Source organism: Phycodurus eques, chromosome 4 (genome assembly GCF_024500275.1).
Source record: "Phycodurus eques isolate BA_2022a chromosome 4, UOR_Pequ_1.1, whole genome shotgun sequence".
Classification (NCBI taxonomy): Eukaryota; Metazoa; Chordata; class Actinopteri; order Syngnathiformes; family Syngnathidae; genus Phycodurus; species Phycodurus eques.
This window is the reverse complement of record NC_084528.1, coordinates 4,576,340-4,597,359: the sequence shown is the minus strand read 5'-3', so window position 1 is coordinate 4,597,359 and position 21,020 is coordinate 4,576,340. Positions and strand designations below refer to the sequence as shown.

The following is a 21,020-nucleotide window of genomic DNA, read 5'->3' as shown; positions in this document are numbered from 1 at the left end:
GGCAAAAGGTGTGAATAATCCAGGTTACATTTTACTGGGTAATTAAATGGTGGCAAGATGCCTCCTTTTTTGCTAGTCTGCAGTATTGACATTTGAAGGAAGTGATCCTATGTTCATCTGTGTCTGTAGGGGATCAACTTTGGACCAATAGAAGGCCTTCAGGAAGGAGATTGTTCTTTGGTAAAAACAGAGACCACAATTAAGACAAGGAAGAAAGCTGAAGTTTCCACAAGCAAAACCAGGTATGAGCTACTAAGCTGTGATTATACACTTCAAGTTAATGTTCAATAAAGATTGTGATCACTTGAGGTTGTTTGGTGTGGCTGGAATTAATTGGTGGCTTTGGTCAGACCCCCAACTGAAGCGAATAACAGTAGCTGCTCTCTTTCACAGATCCTCAATTTATATTGCAAATGTTGCTTTTTTTAGATATCACAATCAATTATTGTGTTTCAGGTAGTTAGACATTTTTTCTCTTAATTATACAGTGTCAACCAGGAGGAAGCAGTATGGAGGGGTGTTTATACGCCTCAGGATGTTTATACTTTCCCTGATACGCGAATTGGCGAGTTCAGCTCTCTGAAGGTCAACATCCGCAACAACTCACCCAACACACATGAGGTGAGGTATGCCCTAAACTAATGACAGTATACTGCCTTGTTTTGAGTTCGGTTTTTAGACGTAGTAATTGTTAGAACTTCATGCTCACAACAATAACATGACTAATTTGTTTGTGCAGATTGATTTAATAAATAATTGTACGAAGCACTTGCAGTTATAGTGTTTTGCACGGATTTGACATTTGATGTGTGGTTTCTCAAATTGACTTGCAGCTGAGGTTTGTAAACCCTAGGGAGCCCTTCCACATCAAGCATTCCAAATATTCCCTGAGGTGAGTCAAATAGTCATTAATCCCTGGCAGGAAAGCATTTTGTTTTCAAGATTAACTTGGTTTCATTCAAAAGACAGTAAACTGTTTTATTTGAGCTAACCTTTTGACTGTTTTGTTGAGCAACCTCCATCCATCCATCCATTTTCTACCGCTTATCTGAGGTCGGATCGCGGGGGCAGTAGCTTTAGCCGGGACGCCCAGACTTCCCTCTACCCAGCCACTTCATCCAGCTCTTCCGTGGGGATCCCGAGGCATTCCCAGGCCAGCCGAAAGACGTAGTCTCTCCAGCGTGTCCTTGGTCATCCCCGGGGTCTCCTCCCGGTGGGATGTGCCCGGAACACCTCACCAGGGAGGCGTCCGGAAGGCATCCAAATCAGATGCCACATCCACCTAATCTTCCTCCTCTCGATGTGGAGGAGCAGCGGCTCTAGTCTGAGATCCTCCCGGATGACCGAGCTTCTCACCCTATCTCTAAAGGAGAGCCCGGACACCCTGCGGAGGAAACTAATTTCGGCCGCTTGTATCCGGGATCTCCCACAGCTCGTGACCATAGGTGAGGGTAGGAACATAGATAGATCGGTAAATCGAGAGCTTCGCCTTTTGGCTCAACTCCTTCTTTACCACAACACACCGATACATCACTGCAGACGCTCCACCGATCCGCTTGTCGATCTCACGTTCCATTCTTCCCTCATTCTTCCCTCGGCTTGATGAAGTCAACAAAACCACATCATCTGTAAAAAGCAGAGATGCAGTCCTGAGTCCGCCAAACCGGACACCCTCTATGCCTCGGCTGTGCCTTGAAATTCTGAAATTCATAAAAGTTATGAACAGAATCGGTGACAAAGGGCACTCTTGGCGGAGTCCAACCCTCACCGGAAACGGGTCCGACTTACTGCCGGATATGCGGACCGAACTCTGACTCCGGTCATACAGGGACCGAATAGCCCATATTAGGTGGTTCGGTACCCCATACTCCTGAAGCACCCCCCCACAGGACCCCCGAGGGACATGGTTGAACGCCTTCTCCAAGTCCACAAAACACATGTAGACTGGTTGGGCGAACTCCCATGCACCCTCGAGGACCTTGCCAAGAGTGAAGAGCTGGTCCGCTGTTCCACGGCCAGGACGCAAACCACACTGCTCCTCCTGAATCTGAGATTTGACTTTCCGACGGACCCTCCTCTGCAGCACCCCTGAATAGACCTTCCCAGGGAGGCTGAGGAGTGTGATCCCCCTGTAGTTGGAACACATCTTCCGGTCCCCCTTCTTAAAAAGGGGGACCACCACCCGGTCTGCCAATCCAGAGGCAAGATCCCCAATGCCCACGCGATGTTGCAGAGGCGTGTCAACCAGGACAGCTCCACAACATCCAGAGCCTTTAGGAACTCTGGGCGAATCTCATCCACCCTCGGGGCCCTGCCACCGAGGAGCTTTTTAACCACCTCGGTGACCTCTACCCCAAAGATAGGAGAGCCCGCCTCAGCGAACCCAGACTGCTTCCTCATGGAAAGGCGTGTTGGTGGAATTGAGGAGGTCTTTGCAGTATTCTCCCCACCGGCTCACAACGTCCCGAGTCGAGGTCAACAGCGCTGCATCCCCACAATACACAGTGTTGATGGTGCACTGCTTCCTCCTACCACAGGCCAGAAAGGCAACCTTGATTGTACATATAAAGCTTTATTTAAAAAAATAAAAAAATTAAAAGAAAATAAAATTGAGGATACCTGCTGCACTGACTAACGGCCATGTACACCAATACATTTATATTATTTTTATGCCTACTCTTGTACAAACATGTAGATGTAGAAATAATGTAGTGCGACACATTTATCCTTTTTAAAAGTTGCTGTTTTACTGTTTCTATGTGCACATTTCCTCAGTTGGAGAAAATGGAGCTTGAAGAATTCACTTGTACGATCTCTCATGTTTAGAGATTTATCCCTAATCATCTTTGTGGAATAATTATTGACTGTATATTTGTACCTTTAAAAATTGTAACCATAAATCAAATTTTTGTAGGCTAAGAGATATTAGAAGTTAAAACAGGAGATAGAACGTTGTGCTTCGGAGAAACATGACTCACCGTTGGTCAGCAAGTTCTGTCAAACGTAGGACCTGATGCTTTACATGTTTTCACTCATTATCAGGATCAGCGAGTTCTGGCTATCAGTTGTTTTAAAAAAAAAAAAAAAAAAAAAAAAAACCTAAACAAGAGTTTCAGTCAATGGTAACATTTTAATTTGTCTGATCAACTTTTTGAAGTAAAGGTATGAATATTAACTCATTCAACTGCCAGCCCTCCCAGTTACCATGGATATTTTACTTCTAAAGCCATCAATGGCAGCGAGTACTGTACTGGTTTCACAAAACTGCTTTCTCATTTTGACCAATATGTTTTTGTACACCAGCTTCACTGAAGGTCACATGACCCTGGTAGTAGGGGTCCTGATTGGTTCCCTGGACATAGAGCCTTCTGATGTGAAACCAAGGCCCCTTTGAATCTCAGTAATTTGTTTCTGTGTGTAAATGTATGTAGAAATTTACCTGGTAGTTAAGCTATTTGTAACATCGAACTAAATGACTTAAAAATCCACTGGTATAGTTAACTCTACTTACGGGAAAAAGTGAACATACAACCAGTTTATTCTCAGTGAACAATACTGGACGTACACTTAGAATGAAAAGATTTTAACTTGCTTGAACCAAACACACTCATTTGCTCATGAATACTTAACATTTATATTGAGTAAATACAGCCCCAATTCCAATGAAGTTGGGATGTTGTGTTAAACCTAAATAAAAACAGAATACAATGATTTGCAAATCATGTTTGACCTATATTAAATTGAATACACTACAAAGACGATATTTAATGTTCAAAGTGATAAACTTTATAGTTTTTAGAAAATAATCATTAACTTAGAATTTTATGGCTGCAACCTGTTCCAAAAAAGCTGGGACAGGGTCATGTTTACAACTGTGTTACATCACCTCTTCTTTTAACAACATTCAATAAACGTTTGGGAACTGAGGACACTAATTGTTGAAGCTTTGTAGTTGGAATTCTTTCCCATTCTTGCTTGATGTACAGCTTCACCTGTTCAACAGTTCGGGGTCTCCGTTGTCGTATTTTACGCTTCATAATGTGCCACACCTTTTCAATGGGAGACTGGTCTGGACTGCAGGCAGGCCAGTCTAGTAACCGCACTCTTTTACTGCGAAGCCACGCTGTTGTAACACCTGCAGAATGTGGTTTGGCATTGTCTTGCTGAAATAAGCAGGGGCGTAAATAAAAAAGACGTCGCTTGGATGGCAGCATATGTTTCTCCAAAACCTGTATGTACCTTTTCGCATTAATGGTGCCTTCACAGATGTGTAAGTTACACATGCCATTGGCACTAACACAGCCCCATACCATCACAGATGCTGGCTTTTGAACTTTGCCTCCATAACAGTCCAGATGGTTATTTTCCTCTTTGGCCTGGAGGACACGACGTCCACAATTTCCAAAAACAATTTGAAATGTGGACCCGTCAGACCACAGAACACTTTTCCACTTTGCATCACTCCATCTTAGATGAGCTCGGGCCCAGAGAAGCTGGCGGCGTTGCTGGGTGTTGTTGATAAATGGCTTTTGCTTTGCATAGTAGAGTTTCAAGTTGCACTTACGGATGTAGCGCTGAATTGTATTTACTGACATTGGTTTTCTGTTCCTGAGCCCATGTGGTTTTTGATGCAGTGCCGTCTGAGGGATCGAAGGTCACGGTCATTCAATGTTGGTTTTCGGCCTTGCCGCTTACGTTCAGTGATTTCTCCAGATTCTCTGAACCTTTTGGTGATATGGACCGTAGATGATAAAAAACATAAATTCCTTGGAATTGTACATTGAGGAACATTGTCCTTAAATTGTTCGACTATTTTCTCACGCATTTGTTCACAAAGAGGTGATCTTTGCTTGTGAATGACTGAGCAAATCAGGGAAGCTCCTTTTATACCCAATCATGGCACCCACCTGTTCCCAATTAGCCTGTTCACCTGTGGGATGTTCCAAACAGGTGTTTGATGAGCATTCCTCAACTTTCTTTTTTGCCACCTGTCCCAGCTTTTTTGAAACGTGTTGCAGGCATGAAATTCTAAGTAAATGACTATTTGCTAAAAACAATACCTTTTATCAGTTTGAACATTAAATATCTTGGATGGATTACCACAGTTCCTCTCTGGGTACCCTGTCATAGGCTTTCTCTTGATCTACAAAGACACAATGTAGCGCCTTCTGACCTTCTCTGTACTTCTCCATCAACACCCTCAAGGCAAAAATGCATCTGTGGTACTCTTCCTCAGCATGAAACCACACTGTTGCTCATAAATACTCACTTCTGTCCTGAGTCTAGCCTCCAGTACTCTTTCCCATAACTTCATTCTGTGGCTCATCAATTTTATTCCTCTATAGTTCCCACAGCTCTGCACAGCACCCTTGTTGTTAAAAATGGACACCACTTTCTCCTCCATGCCTCAGGCATCTTCTAACCTGCTGGAATTCTGTTGAACAAGCTGGTCAAAAACTCCACAACCACCTCTCCTAGATGCTTAGTATCCAACCTGGCATACATGCATCATCTGCCTATTGTTTGGCCTTTGCCACGTCTACCTTCGCCCTGTTTCGCATCTCCATGTATTCCTTTCTCCTCTCCTCAGTCCTCTGTGTCCCACGTCTTCTTAGCTAACCTCTTACCTTGTATGATTTCCTGTACTTTGAGGTTCCACCACCAAGTCTCCTTCTCCCCTTTCCTACCAGAAGATACATCAAGTACTCTCCTGCCTGTCTCTCTGATCACCTTGGCTGTAGTTGTCCAGTCTTCTGAAAGTTCCTCCTGTCCACCGAGAGCCTGTTTCACCTTTTCTCGAAAAGCTGCACAACACTCTTCCTTTCTCAGCTTCCACCACATGATTCTCTGCTCTGCCTTTACATTCTTAATCTTCCTCCCCACCACCGGAGTCATCTTACCTACCACCATCCTATGCTGTGCAGCCACACTCTCCCCACCCACTACCTAACAGCCGGTAACCTCCTTCAGATTACATCATCTGCACAAGATGTAATCCACTTGTGTGCTTCTACCTCCGCTCTTGTTGGTCACCCTATGTTCCTGCCTCTTCTGGAAAAAAATGTTCACTACAGCCATTTCAATCATTTTTGCCAAGTCGACCACCATCTGTCCCTCCAAATTCCTTTCCCGGATGCCAACCTTACCCATCACTTCTTCATCACCCGTTTCCTTCACCAGCAAAGTTGAGCATCCAATGTGAGGAAATGATTTGCAAATTCATTTCTGCATTTTTACACTGCTTTCGTCAGGTCTATTTTGTATTCCTTACACCACAAATGCCTCCAAGATATCCCAATAGAGTTCCTTTACATCACAAAGTGTTTCTGTAGGTGACAATCTGTCACAGACGCAGACTTAGGCTTGCTGTATCATAACGTCGGATGAAGAGGGAATCGTTCTCCTGGCCAAAAAAGCGTTACGTCGCTGTATGTCCAGAAATGCCGGCTAATCTTCACCAAAATTTACGAGTACATTCCGATTTTATGCCCACGTCCACCTCTAAAAATATCAGAACAATCGGCCCGGTATTTAGGATTTTATGGACCAAAACATTTTTCTCTCCATTGAAGATCAGTTACGTGAGGCTTGCAAGGATATGGCACCTGCCATGTTTGTCATACATGTAAATCAGTCTTCTTTTGGCGAAATCTGCCGTTTTGACCTCAAAATAGGCCATTTCCGTGAATGTATTGATCCAATGTTGTTCCTTGGGGGGTCGCTGTTGCTGTCGTCATAGGCTGTTTCGTACTCTTTGAACGCATGGCAGCTAGATCCAATCCACATATCCACCATCCATGCACTCGCATTTTACTTACTGTGCAGTAAATTGCAGATGTTTTGTTGTAGTTTTGGCTGTGCATGCATACACAGCAACATCAGAATTTGCACATTCATGTTTTTTTATTTTTGTTTATGCTGTGGTTTAAAAAAAAATCTGAAATTACTCACTATTTACTCTGTACTTGAGTTATTATTTCACTGTGTACTCTACTCTTACTCAAGTAATTTGTTTGGAGGACTACTGTTTACTTTTACTTGAGTCACATTATTGTCAAGTAACTACTCTTACTTGAGTACAATATTTGCCTACTCTACCCACATCTGGAGCGGACATCCTCTATTGCTACTCTTACATTTAAGCAACATTTTTCCTCCTCAGATCTGCCAGTGTCATATTTGTTGCACTGATCTTTTGTATTTTCGCTTTGAGGTGCTGTGGGTTGTAGTCCCAGCAGAACAGCGAAGCACACGTGACATCGGCAACAAGAGCTGGTTCGCTCGTACATCTTGTATTAATTAGGAAACGCACATTATCTAATATATATAATTATCTAATTAGTCCAATAATGTCAATGTTAATTGTATTAAGCGACGGCGCGATGTTACGGATTGTCACAACACAGAATGAACTAACTTCAAATTCAGAAATGGCCAATAGAAACAGAAAAATACTGTACTTAATATTTTAGTCAATTATTTTCCAGAATGAGAGTGCTTAATGAGGGGAATGCTATTCATGTGGCACAGCTTGAAGCAGGCATCAGGTGCAGGTGGAGATGGGCTTGGCTGAAATTGGAGGCCAAAACAAAAAAGCAAAGAAATTAGGCACATTTACTTTTAATCTTACAATTGTACATCAACATGAACTTGAGCGGTTTAAATAATTGTTTTATTTTGTCTTATTGCACTCTTCAGAGTCTTCCTCGCTTAATTTATGCTAAAATCTAAAAGATTATCTGCAGGGGCCTGTGGGATTCCCCCAGACTTCCCTGCAATCTTTTTATTTTATTTTTTTTTGTCACCTTTTTCATGCTTTTGGTGTTTGCATGTCTGGTTTGTATCATTTTAATGATGACACTATAAATAGGGGGGGTTTATCCTATTAGCGATTGTCGATTGAACATAATTTTGGGCCGCGGGCTGTTGTTCATATGATAGTGCAATGATATATATATGACAGCATTATAAGGTATAATCAATCAGTCAATCAAACCTTTATTTGTATTGCACCTTTCATTCTTAAAAAGCAACACAGTGCTTCACAAGGCTACCGATAAGACACAAACATCGACGGAGGCCGTAGTGGGTCTTAGAACTGACTCTGGGTATTGCTAAAAGGCCAGTACTGGAGGACATGAGGAGCTGCGATGTTTGATATGATTAAAGGTCTTCAAGATAAGAAGGGCCAAGACCATGAAGCGTTTTATAAATTAATTAAAGAACCTTAAAATCGACCCTGAAAGACACAGGGAGCAACTGCAGGGCCTCTAAAACTGGAGTACGTTGATCTGTCTTTCTGGTCCTCGTCAGCAGATGGGCTGCTAAAATCTGCAGTAGTTGCAAGTTATAAATATATTTTTAGGGGGTGCATTACAGTAATCAATGCGACTGGAGATAAAACTCTGCATTAGCACCCCTGTGTTTTCTCTCTCTCGCTCTCTCTCTCAGAGACAGAGCGAAACTGGCGTAGTGGATTCCACTCGACAGCTACGATATATAAAATATGAGTTATTACTGCCACTTTATAGTATAGTACATTCTTTCTCCAACACCAACTATGCAGTGTCACCAGTCTTATTCTCCCCTCCCCTCCAAAAAAGTTATAATTTTTTAGGTGGTGGGGGATTACACCCAGCATCGACAATATATAAAATATGACTAATTACTGCCATTTTATAGTATAGTACATTCCTTCTTCCACACCAGCTATTCAGTGAATTTGGTCTCCGCTTCTGACCTCGACGTCACACCAAGACATGGGGGTGTGTTGATTTTGGAGATGAAAAAGGGGCAAATCAAATACTATTTGTAATTTCACAGTTGGTCCAAAAAGGATTGCTATTATTGGAAAAGCCTGCCAGGAGCATTTTCTTGAGCAAAAAATACATCGAGAACTTGTTGGTGAAATATAGACCATGAAGACCACATAGGTCCTTTAAGATAAAATGGAGAAATTTGATGGATGATGGAGAATTTCCAGCTCAATTTGGTTTTAAACAACAAAACAAGACATCCTTTGTAGCCACCGAGACTCAAACCACAGTTTGATCAAAAGACATCAACAATGACCTCAAGCTCAACCTTCCTTCAAAACAATTTGAAATTGTCAACATCTTTTCCAGTCTTATATCTATGAAAAAGGATCTAGTTACATTTGTGTAGTGCAAAGTTAGGTTATTTCTGTATTTAAACCTCAGTGAATTTTGGTTGCCTGACTGCATATTTTTATTTTCCACCCATTAGATCCCAACACTATCTGAAACTGCCTGTTCAGTTCAAGCCGAGCACTGCAGGCAGACACGCTGGCTTGCTGCTCATCCAGTCAGAAACAAATGGAAGTCTGGTTGTGCAGCTGACTGGTGAGGCACTGCCTTGAATTTATCAGCTACCACCCTCCTTCGACACCTCGTGCGAATGGACTGCCTGGCTTTTTTAGGACATTCCTGTCTGTCAACACCTTCCTGACAGGAAATGTGAAGACTGCATTGGGACATCTACGAGCCCCGGTCAAAAATCCTCCATCATGGTTGTACTCGCACAAGCTATAGCAAGATTTGAGATGAATAGAAGCTGAGTATTAACTCTGACCTATCTCTTGCCATCCAGCTGAGAAAACCTGTAAACGTGCGCGAAGCTTTTTTTTATTTTATTATTTTGTTATTATTATTATTATTATTTGTATTTTTGTTTTAAGTTAGTGTGCAACATTTGTATTTCAGGCTATTAATTTTTGTCAATCGGAATAAATGAAGTGTTACTTTACTTTTATCAGATCTGCTATAACTAATGTCACAAGATGCATTTTTGTTGCCACAGAGGAAGCACTCGTTGAAATACATCGAGGATATAATTTGTCTTATATGGAAATGGTGTTAGAGGAATGCCTTTGTACCCAGTATGGCATCATGCCTGGAGGGATATTCGTTTTTGGACTGGCTACACAATGTCATGTCTGTTTTACTCTAGTTAACTTCTGTAGTCAACTCATGGTGATAATAAGGACACGGCACATTAAAGGACAGGTTACCCCCACCCCCTACCCAGCAGGCACACTCAACTTTAAGTCTGAAGAGTTTTCAGCCTCTTTCTATGCAGATGGCATAGAAGGGCTCACATAATGGGAAACATCCATAACTTATTTGCACGTGGCATTTGATTACCGTATGTTGTCTACCCAGCAATATTTAGAACACTATTCCAAAAAATCCACATGTACTCAGTTCATCCATGATGATGGTTTGGGATCAGCTCACAGTAACACGTTTGGTTAATGATTGTTAAGTACTTGAGGGTTTCGTCCGTTGGGGTTAGACTGGACAGTTGTTTTGACCTGCTTAATGGAGTTACCATGGCAAAGCTGTGTTCGTTACTTTTCCACTCGCAAAAATAAGCACTCCACACAGAGTATTGTCTGTTTTTTAGTAGCTTAAAATGCATAGGTGCTGTATGTGAACATTAGGAAGTTCTGTTAAAAAAATTCGATTCCACACACCTTTGACCAGTGCACAATTTACTTGTCTGTATAGTGAATTTCAAGGTGAAGGCTGTGGTGCTACCTACAATATCTGGTAATGCCTATCTAGCATTCATTGATTCATAATTTGCGCAATCTTTAAATGCAATGTGTAATATATTGTGTATATTTAAATAAATTTTTTTAGTAAACACCCATGCCTCTGGATATTCAATTATTGACCTATTACCTATAATGTGTGTAGTTGTTCGAGCATCTGCCTCAGTCTAGAGATCGGGTTGATCTCCGTTGATTCTTAAAGGTCTCATACTGTATTTTGGCTATTAAGACCCCCATAGAGTGACTCTCTTACATGGACTTTGTAAAAAAGTGTGCGTTTCATTTTTAAAAAAATTCCTTTGTTTTGTCATATGAGTGTCCAGAAAAGGCCCCTCTGACAGCTACTTCTGTTTTGACCCAGTTTTGTCTCCACTTTGTCCATTTTTGGTTAAGACCGCCCCCGTTCCTCTGATTGGTTGCCTCTGTGTAGGAAGCCTACTTGTGAGCGCACGTGTTTATGTTGACAGCGCTGGCTCGGGAGCGGAGAGGTAGGCGGAGATCGCTCTTGTGACATAGATCAGCCTGAGAAATTCGAATGGCCTGATTTCAGGCCTCTAGGCAGAAAAACATCTGGGACTCAGGAAAGCGTGGATGATTTTAATTCACAATTGACATGTTTACTGAGGCACCACTGACCCAATATTACTTCAAATACTAGAAAAAGTTGGTTTGGCAAAATACGGGACCTTTCAGGGTTGGGTGTCGGATCTCTCATTCGGTCTTCCTGTGTGGAGTTTCATCCAGCCTGTTTTCCTTTTTACTTACATTTTGCTGGATACTCTGACTTCCTCACACACCAAAAACATTGCATGATAGGTTAATTGAAGATTTTTAAATGACCAGTATGTATGAAAGTTTGTCTATATGTGCCCTGTGATTGACTGGCGACAAATCCAGGGTGTATTTCTGCCGTGGAGTACTTTGTTTCTTCAGTAAATGCAAATCTCATCACCTTTATTTGGGCATTGTTAATAACATGCACATTGTATATACAGTGGGTACGGAAAGTATTCAGACCCCCTTAAATTTTTCACTCTGTTTATATTGCAGCGATTTGCTCAAATCATTTAAGTATTTTTTTTCCCCCTTAATGTACACACAGCACCCCGTATTGACAGGAGAAAAATGGAATTGTTAAAATCTTTGCAGATTTATTAAAAAAAACAAAAAACTGAAATACCACACAGCCATAAGTATTCAGACCCTTTGCGGTGACACTCATATTTTACTCGTGTGCTGTTTATTTCTTCTGATCATCCTTGAGATGGTTCTACACCTTCATTGGAGTCCAGCTGTGTATGATTATACTGATTGGACTTGATTAGGAAAGCCACACATCTGTCTATATAAGACCTTACAGCTTACAGTGCATGTCAGAGCAAATGAGAATCATGAGGTCAAAGGAACTGCCTGAAGAGCTCAGAGACAGAATTGTGGCAAGGAACAGATCTGGCCAAGGCTACGAAACAAATTCTGCTGAGAGCACTGTGGCCTCCATAACACCAAAAACAAAAAAACACCTGCAGGACTCCAAGATGGTGAGAAATAAGATTATCTTTTCTGATGAGACCAAGATGCAACTATTTAGGCTTAATTCTAAGCGGTATTTGTGGAGAAAACCACACAGTGCTCATCACTTCTCCAATATAGTCCCAACAGTGAAGAATGGTGGTGGCAGCATCATGCTGTGGGGGTGTTTTTCAGCTGCAGGGACAGGACGACCGGTTGCAATCGAAGGAAAGATGAATGCGGCCAAGTACAGGGATATCCTGGACGAATTCCTTCTCCAGAGTGCTCCAGACCTCAGACTAGGCCGAAGGTTGACCTTCCAACAAGACAATGACCCTAAGCACACAGTTAAAATAATGAAGGAGTGGCTTCAGAACAACTCCGTGACTGTTCTTGAATGGCCCAGCCAGAGCCCCGACTTAAACCCAATTGAGCATCTCTGGAGAGACCTGAAAATGGCTGCGCACCAATGTTCACCATCCAACCTGACAGAACTGGAAAGGATCCCCAAATCCAGGTGTGAAAAACTTGTTGCATCATTCCAAAAAAGACTCATGGCTGTGTTAGCGCAAAAGGGTGCTTTTCCTAAATACTGAGCAAAGGGTCTGAATACTTATGGCTGTGTGATATTTCAGTTTTTCTTTTTTAATAAATCCAATAATATTTCCACAATTCCGTTTTTTGTCTGTCAATATGGGGTGCTGTGTGTACATTGTGGGGGGGGGGGGGGGGGGGGGGGGAATAACTTAAATGATTTTAGCAAATGGTTGCAATATAACAAAGAGTAAAAAAAATAAATAAGGGGGTCTGAATACTTTCCGTACTCACTGTATGTATATTTTGTTCAGTAATCAAGAGTGACATACCATACATTTGTGTATATACTACAAGAATAACAAATATACAACAACAACAACAACAACAACAAGAGTAGAGTAAGCAATCCTGAACAGGTGTGTTGTTAGGATTTGAAAACTGGGAAGGACTCGGCATTGCGTTACGGAACTGGGGAGCAAATCAGCTTGAAAGCTCTGTTTCCCATGGTGCAAAACAGGATCTTGAGGGTACGGGGGCTGGAGTGGTGACGTGGAGGAGGTCAGACAGATATGGAGGAGTGTAGTTGTAGATGGCCTTGATAGTATACATGACAGGAGGCGTTTGAATTTGGTTCCATGTTTGACTGGGGGCTGGGTGATATTGCCTTAAAATAAAATTTCTGAAATCTGATTTTCAGTTACAGTATCATTGATCCCCCCCCCCCCCCCCAGTTACTATTGCTTTGGTCTGCAGCCTTCATTTCCTAAAAAGAAGACAATCTTGATGTTACACTTTTTGAAAAAGAAGTGGTGACAGCTGTGAAGATATACATTTTTTTGTACATGCAGTCATGTTCATCCTCAGTTTCTTAATAAGGTGCTCTGAAAGGCACTATAAACTTGTAAACATGAGTATTTATGTTTAAATATAAATACCCCCCCCCCCCCCCCCCACACACACACACACACACACATCCTCTTTTAAAACACAAACCTTCAAAAATTCAATATGACCGGAAGAAAATAAGCAAGTCTATCAGTTCTGTCAAGACCTCAGCGCGCAACACCGTAAAATGTCTGCAGGTGTCGTCCAAAGTCCACGAACAAGGTGGCTTCCGTCGGCGTGTGATGTACAGGGAGGCAGCTGCGTAGTGTTCTGCTTTCCCGGGCTCGGAGCCACTGTAATGTCGCTGAACTTGACATCCAGCATCACAAGGGGACGCGGTCACCTCGCAGCGTGACGACTTTTAAGTACAGGTAAGGAAACTTTCTAGTCCTTTATTTGATTGTATGACTGTGTAATATGTCGGAGCAGTGCTGCGGTTCTGCTGCTACGATGGGGCTAATTGCTAGTCAGGCTACTCGGTGTCGGGTCTGACTTTGGGCCAGTGGAAGTTGCCGTGCGGAGTTTTAGCAAGCGAGCGCCAGCAGACATTGGGGACGAGCTAGCAGGGCTAAGTGAGCTGGAAGCAGGCTCGAGCTGGCTCGCGTGGGCACAGCGGGGCCAACGCACCAATAGGCGTCGTCGTCCTCCTACTGCCCTGAAGCGTCAAAACGGTCTGCCCCGCTGTCTGTGACCTCCGTGATGGGACGAGCTTTTGCCCTCGAGGGAGGGGTGGGGGGAGCGACACGGCTCTGCTTGGCGGTACTGCTGACATGCATCCATGGTCGAGCTAACTGGGAAGCTAGTTTGACGTCTTACTTTCAATTCTGAGCTTTGACACGTTTTAAGCCACGCACTGACCAACTTTAAAAAAAAAAAAAATAAATAAAAAAAAATATATTTTATTATTTTTCTTCAAACGTGCATAAGCGGAAGTGATAGGTGACCTGTAACCTGGGTGCGAATCACAAACTGGTGTACTTCAATGTCATTGGTAAAAAGAACCGCTACCCTACTGCGATGAATCCCTCTGGCAGAAATGTATCATTAATCACCTGCTATAAATAAACCAAATAAATGCAAATGAAGAAAACGTAAAATAATATTGTACACTTAAAAAGTACAACAGACAAATACATGACACAAAAAAATATTTAATTTGGTAATGCAGTGTTACGTTGACTAACAAGTTTACAATTTCAATTTCATAATTTAACAAGCTGGTGACTTGGTGTACTTGTCTGTTAAATCAATTTCCCCCATTGAAATGCCATAAATCCATTCCAACCCTATATAAACTGTTTATTGACACCCCAGTTTGAGTTTACTGCAAAACTTCGCGCACAACAAAAATAAATACACTTATTTTATATTGAAATAGACAGACATCGTTTTAGAAATCGTCGGTTTAAAGCTAACATTCAATGGGAAACCCTGACGACCGGCTAGCTAATATCAGCAGTTGGTCACGGGGGGGATTTACCTTCAAATAACAAATATTGCCGCAGTAACACATTCAGACAGGTAATTTACTGTAACATGGGTACTGTAACATGGGTATATATCTGTCTAATCTGTGAAAAATGAGTTCATGTTCTTCTACTCTTTTATTTAATTGTATTTATTATTATAATTTGTTTTTAAAGCTTACATTGAACGACCCCAGTGAGGATAAGCGGTACGGAAAATGAAAGAATGAACGAGTTAGCTCCATGCGTGCATCGCACCACACTGCCCCTACGAGGCCAGGGTGCACACAGCAGGAACAGCAGATAGAGTCATTGACTATATAAAAACACACGTTTTTTTCTGACTGTGACACTAAATCAGACTAAATATTTCTTTTTCGATGAATTAGGATTACCAAAATTATTTCTATTTGCTAAATGCCAGAATAATGACAGGATTTTTTTTTTTTTAGCCAACTATAATACACAAAGACAATACAGTCATGGCTAAAAGCATTTGCACGTTTTTAGCCAGGAATGTATTTACTTATTTGTGACTTGCAAAGCAATGACTTGGTCCCACCGCTGCTGGCTAGTCGGGAGTTTGAAACCATTTTCATTCTCCCGTCTCCCACACAGTCGTGTGCACACAACTTGTCGGATGACAGGCAGTCATTGGCTGACTGTCGGCCGTTTGTGTACTGGGCTTGATTAAGTGCTGTTGCATACGTTTTTTTTTTTTTTTTTTTTTTTTTTTAAATAAATACTGGTACAAAAAAAAAAAAAAAAAAAAAACTGGTACCGTGCTATTTTTGACGTCAAAATACCTTGGTATGGTATTGGTACTTGGTACAACACTATAAGTATCAGTGGCTGGTATCGGCACCCTTCTCGAATACCCAATACCTTGAAATAAGGCCGGTATTGGCCCAATATCAGTACTCTCCCATCCCTAATTATGAGGATCCAAGGGACATTCAAAAGGTATGTCATCCCAATCGAGCTAGCCTGTTTTTTTAATTGATTTTTAATTTGTGATGCTATCACTGTCATCTATTTATCTATTCATCAGCATAATGTAATTGCCAACTGGGTTATTTATTATGTTTGTACGGCAAATCCATCACATTTCTGAGATATCATCTTAGATCTTGCCGAAAACGTAACATTTTTCTGAACCAATAAATGTCTGTGCCAAGACGTTTTTAATAGCTTGCCTGAATGAGATATGCAGGGTGTCCATAAAGTGTGTCTACAATTTGACAAATGTATTACAAAAGCAAATGAATAGAAAAATCTGTGGAAATTACAGCGGGACCTTGATTTACAAGTGTTCCATTGCCAATCTTGTGATTCAATTTACTTTAATTTAATTTCTACATTTTTGCCATTTGAATTAATTTAAATGCCATTTATCCACTGCATGTTTTTTTAAGATAGCTCTGTGTTGTAAAATGTAGATATAAAAACAACAAATAAACTAATTTAAATAAACAGATTTTATAAAGTATACTTTTTTAAGAAGAAAATATCACACACATGCACACAGTCTTACATTCGTGTGCCTTTAAGGGGCATGGCCTAAAGAATGATGTCAGGATCTGCAGTCAGTCTTGTTGTCCGTTTCCCACGTGGTTCGTTCAGTGTTGGCGTCTGCCCCATAATTTTACATTTGTGTGTATGACTGTTTCTCTCCTTCAATAAACAGCTAAAGGTGCGTCAGCGACTTTTGTTTTCACTTAACTCGAGCAGCAGCTTTCTGACGCTCACTCATAATTAAAATATTTGCTTGCAACATGAAAACAAAACATCTACCAAGTAACGTTGGGGCACTCGTGTCAAGGTGCCACTACCAAAAATGTGAGGAGGAGATATTGTTTTTTTACTCTTTGTTTGGTTGCTTTTTAAATATTCCGTAGATTGAGTTTGAATCTGATGGAAATAGTGCTATCTCAAGCACACATCTAATACAACTAATAGATGAACAATCTAAAAAGATGTAATTAAGAAAATATCATGATGTGGTAAAGTTGGAGAGAGGACTGTTACTAGTGATACAGCATATTAGTCTGTCTGATTCAGATGGCTGGTTGTGCATAAGCCTCACAACTCGTCTGTTTTTTTTGTTCATGTCTTAGTTTATACTTGTCTATATGTGTGTGTTTCACCCTTTACCAATTAGCAGCGTCTCACCTCCTGAGGTGATTGTGTGAGACTTGACAAGGCTTGTCGACATTAACCTGAACTCACACACACTCGAACACACCGCTCAACAGCACTGTTCTCCCACTCAGACATCTGTAGAACCTGATATCCAGCCAGTTGTGGATAATACTGTCTTGTCTGTCTCCGAGCCCATGTGACACACAAATGGGACTGTATTGTGTTGCTGGAGAGAGAGTGCGAGACGGGTAAAGACAAGTGCCAGCCTGCGCCGGAGTGTGCGCCTTTGTCTGGCTTGTGTACACATACACTGTCTCATACGCTTTAAGCCATTGTTAGTTTGTATTTTTTAGGTGAAAATCACTAAAAGAATATTTTATAATAATATAGATTACAGTCAATCAGTATACATGATTAGTTATGATTAAAATAGTTACAAAAAAATTCACTTAAGTCACTGATGGTTTAGCCGTTCACTCGTCTGACTTCCATGCTGGCAGCCTAGTTTCAGTTTCGAGTCAGTGGCGATGTAATTGTGAGTGGAAAATCTTGACTTGATACAGTCACCTCCAAAGGTATTGGAACGGCAAGGTCAATTCCTTTGTTTTTGTTGTATACTGAAGACATTTGGGTTTCAGATCAAAAGATAAATATCAGACAAAAGTTCAAAATTCCAACTTTTTTTTATGCTATTTACATCTAGATGTGTTAAACAACTCAGGACAGAGGACCTTTTGTTTGAAGCCACCCACTTTTCAAGTGAGCAAAGTATTGGAACATGTGACTGACTATTGTCTTTCTAGTTGCTCAGGTGTTGCCTTTTAGATTTAATGCTTAAACATTAGACTGTGCTTGTTTTTGGCTTTGGGTTTCACCTATGAAAACTGCATTTTCTGTTAAGCAAATATGAAGGCCACATTGCTGTCTATGGGAGGAAAACAAACCATTTTGAAGCTGAGAGAAGAGAGCTCGATCAGAGCTATTACACAACAATTTGCAATGTTCTGAAAAAGAAAGAAACTACTGGTGTACTGAGCAACAGACATCAAACAGGTCGGCCACGGGTATCAACAGCAGTCGATGACAGAAAGCTGTGCAGAGCTGTGAAGAAACAGCCAAAGACAACAGTCAGTGACATCACTGCCAACCTCCACAGGGCAGTGGTGAAGGTGTCACAATCCACTGTTCGATGAAAACTTCGGGAGAAGAAATATACAGGCCACACCACAAGATACAGACCACTCATCAGCAAAAAGAAACAAGGCCAGATTGGATTTTGCAAAGAAGTACAGATAAGCCACAAACATTGTGGAATAAAGTTTTATGGAATGATGAGAGCAAAGTGATGGAAAAGCCAAAGTATGGAGAAAGAAAGGATCTGTTTGTGATCCAAAACTCACAAGCTCATCTGTGAAGCATGGTAGAGGTAATGTCATGGCTTGGGCTTGCATGGCTGCTTCTGGAACCGGCTCACTAGTCTTTATTGATGATGTAACTCATGATGGTAGCAGCAGAAATTCTGAAGTCTACAAAACCATTTTGTCGGGCAATTTAAAGAAAAATGCATCCCAACTAATCAGGAGAAGCTTCATCATGCAACAAGACAGTGACCCAAAACACACCGCCAACACAACAAAGGACTTCATCGGGGGAAAAAGTGGGAGGTCTTATACTGGCCAAATCAATCACTGCGCCTTAACTCAATAGAGCACACATTTTACCGGAGACCGAAGGGAGAAAGCCCCAGAAACAAACAAGAACTGAAAGAGGCTGCAGTAAAGCTCTGCAAAAGCATTTCAAATGAAGAATACAACAGTCTGGTGTAGTCAATGGGCTTGATTCAGTTATTGCAAGTAAGGGTTATGCTACTAAATATTAAATGTTATTCACTTTAAGTTAATTCAATAATGTCTGTTCCAATACTTTTGCTCACTTGAAAAGTGGGTGGCTTCAAAGAAAAGGTGCTCTGTCCTGAGTTGTTCAACACGTCTAGATGTAAATACCATGAAATAAAAGCTGGGATTCTGAACTTTTGTCTCATATTCATCTTTTGATCTGAAACACAAATGTCTTCAGTAAAGAACAAAACCACAGGAATTGACCTTGCCGTTCCAATACATTTGGAGGTGGACTGCATCTACACACCAATGTTCAAATGTCAGGTTTTGTGATATAATAATAAAATAAGACCAAGATAAATCATTTCTAAACTTTTTCCACCATTATTAATGTGACCTTATAACCTTTACAACTCAATTGAAAAAAAAAAAAAGAAAAGTAAAAATCGTCTTAAAACTGGGAATGTGGCTGGGTTCTGAATTAACCTATCACATTCAAACTCCTGTTAAATGTGAGTCAGCACACACCTGCCAGCATTTAAAGTGCCCCTTTGATGAACCCCAAATAATGTCCAGATTTTCTAGTAGGCTTTTCCTGACATTTTTGAAATCACATCTTTCAGCACAAGCCATGGTCCCCAGAGAGCCTCCACGGCATCAGAGGCATCTCATTGTTTACAGGTACCAGTTAGAAGAGAAAAGGGAAAAATAATTTTCAAGGCATTGAGTATGCAGTAGCATGGTGCACAGTGAAGACAGTGTTCATCAAGTGTAAAAAAAGAAATATGGCACAACAGTGACATTATGTGGCATAAGAACTGGACGTCCCTCCAGAATTGATGAAAAGATGATAAGAAAACTCCTCGGGAGGCAGACAGCACTATTGAAGGCGCTGCAGAAATTTCTGGCAAGTATTGGCTGATTAGTACATGTGACAACAATCTCACATCTTCATATGTCTGGGCTCTGGGATAGGGTGGCAAGACAGAAGCCTAAATGTGTCATGGTCCAATGAAACCATGGAAGGTATGTTTGGCCCAAACACAACACTGCTCATCATCAAAATAACACCAACAGGGAAGCATTGGCATGGCGGCATCATGCTTTCTTTAGCTGGAACTAGGGTTAGTCAAGGTGGAGAGTAATTATGAACGGTTCAAATACCAGACAGTGTTAGCACAAAACCTTCAGACTTGTGCTTAAGAGCAGAAAAATGTTATGAACAGCCTACTAGAACATCTGATATCTGGCATCTTAGCACCATAGTTCCTTTTGAAGATACAACATAAATTGAAGCTCTTGCATATTCAAATTCTGTGACCACACTGAAATGAAGATTCTTGACCTAAACTGAAAATGTTTGTCTGAATTGCAATATTTTTGAAATGATGTCAAGAACATTACCCTGGGACAGTTATTGCAGTATATTATATAATAGGATAAAAAAAATATCCCGCACACTGCACAATTTCACAACATAATAATTCCTCTGAAATCGTAATCGGTGATAAATTATGGCTTAAATATTTGTTTTTTTTAATGTATTTATTGCATCAACCTTGTAATGGCAGACGGAGTTGCAGCCAAATGTCTTTTCTTACATGCTATTTTTGTATTTCCCGTATCCACTATAAATATATATATATGCTGCTGAAGTGATGCAAATTTCCCCATTGTGGGACTAATAGAGGTTATCTTAAATTATAAATATTTATTATATAAATGTACTTTTCCCAAGTGATTGTAGTGGACTACCAGTGTTGTACTAATTAATTTCTGGTTTCCGGTTCCGGTCCCTGTGTGACTGTCTAGCGTCTGGACCACTTATTAATTTGCCTGCTATTTTGCGCTTCAAAGTTGGTTACTGTCTGCTATAACGCGGTTCCAGCCAGACCTATGTATGTGACAAGTGTACTGTATCACCCAATCACTCATTTTGGTGTTTCGCGAATTCATGTCATGATTGCCTAGCAGTTGGCACGGGTTCCTGTTTTTATCCTGTCAATTACTCCTTGTCCTCCTTTTGTAATGACACTTGTTAGAAGTAGACTTTACCCCGAGCTGATC

At 41.1% G+C, this 21,020-nt stretch overlaps 1 protein-coding gene and 1 long non-coding RNA gene across 3 annotated transcripts in view; both read left to right on the top strand.

The window, feature by feature from the left end:
- The window catches only part of cep192 (centrosomal protein 192), a 72,754-nt gene extending 62,106 nt beyond the window's left edge, over positions 1 to 10,648 (top strand). The window contains 4 exon segments of the mRNA XM_061673701.1: positions 130 to 242; positions 489 to 621; positions 834 to 892; positions 9,247 to 10,648. Coding sequence (XP_061529685.1) covers positions 130 to 242; positions 489 to 621; positions 834 to 892; positions 9,247 to 9,379 — 438 coding nt within the window. The 3' untranslated portion in view covers positions 9,380 to 10,648.
- Positions 10,649 to 13,756: 3,108 nt separating this feature from the next.
- The window catches only part of LOC133401135 (uncharacterized), a 98,710-nt gene continuing 91,446 nt past the window's right edge, over positions 13,757 to 21,020 (top strand). For both annotated transcript variants that reach the window (XR_009768381.1, XR_009768380.1), the window contains exon 1: positions 13,757 to 13,878. This is a non-coding gene — a long non-coding RNA (uncharacterized LOC133401135). The remainder of the gene's footprint in view (positions 13,879 to 21,020) is intronic.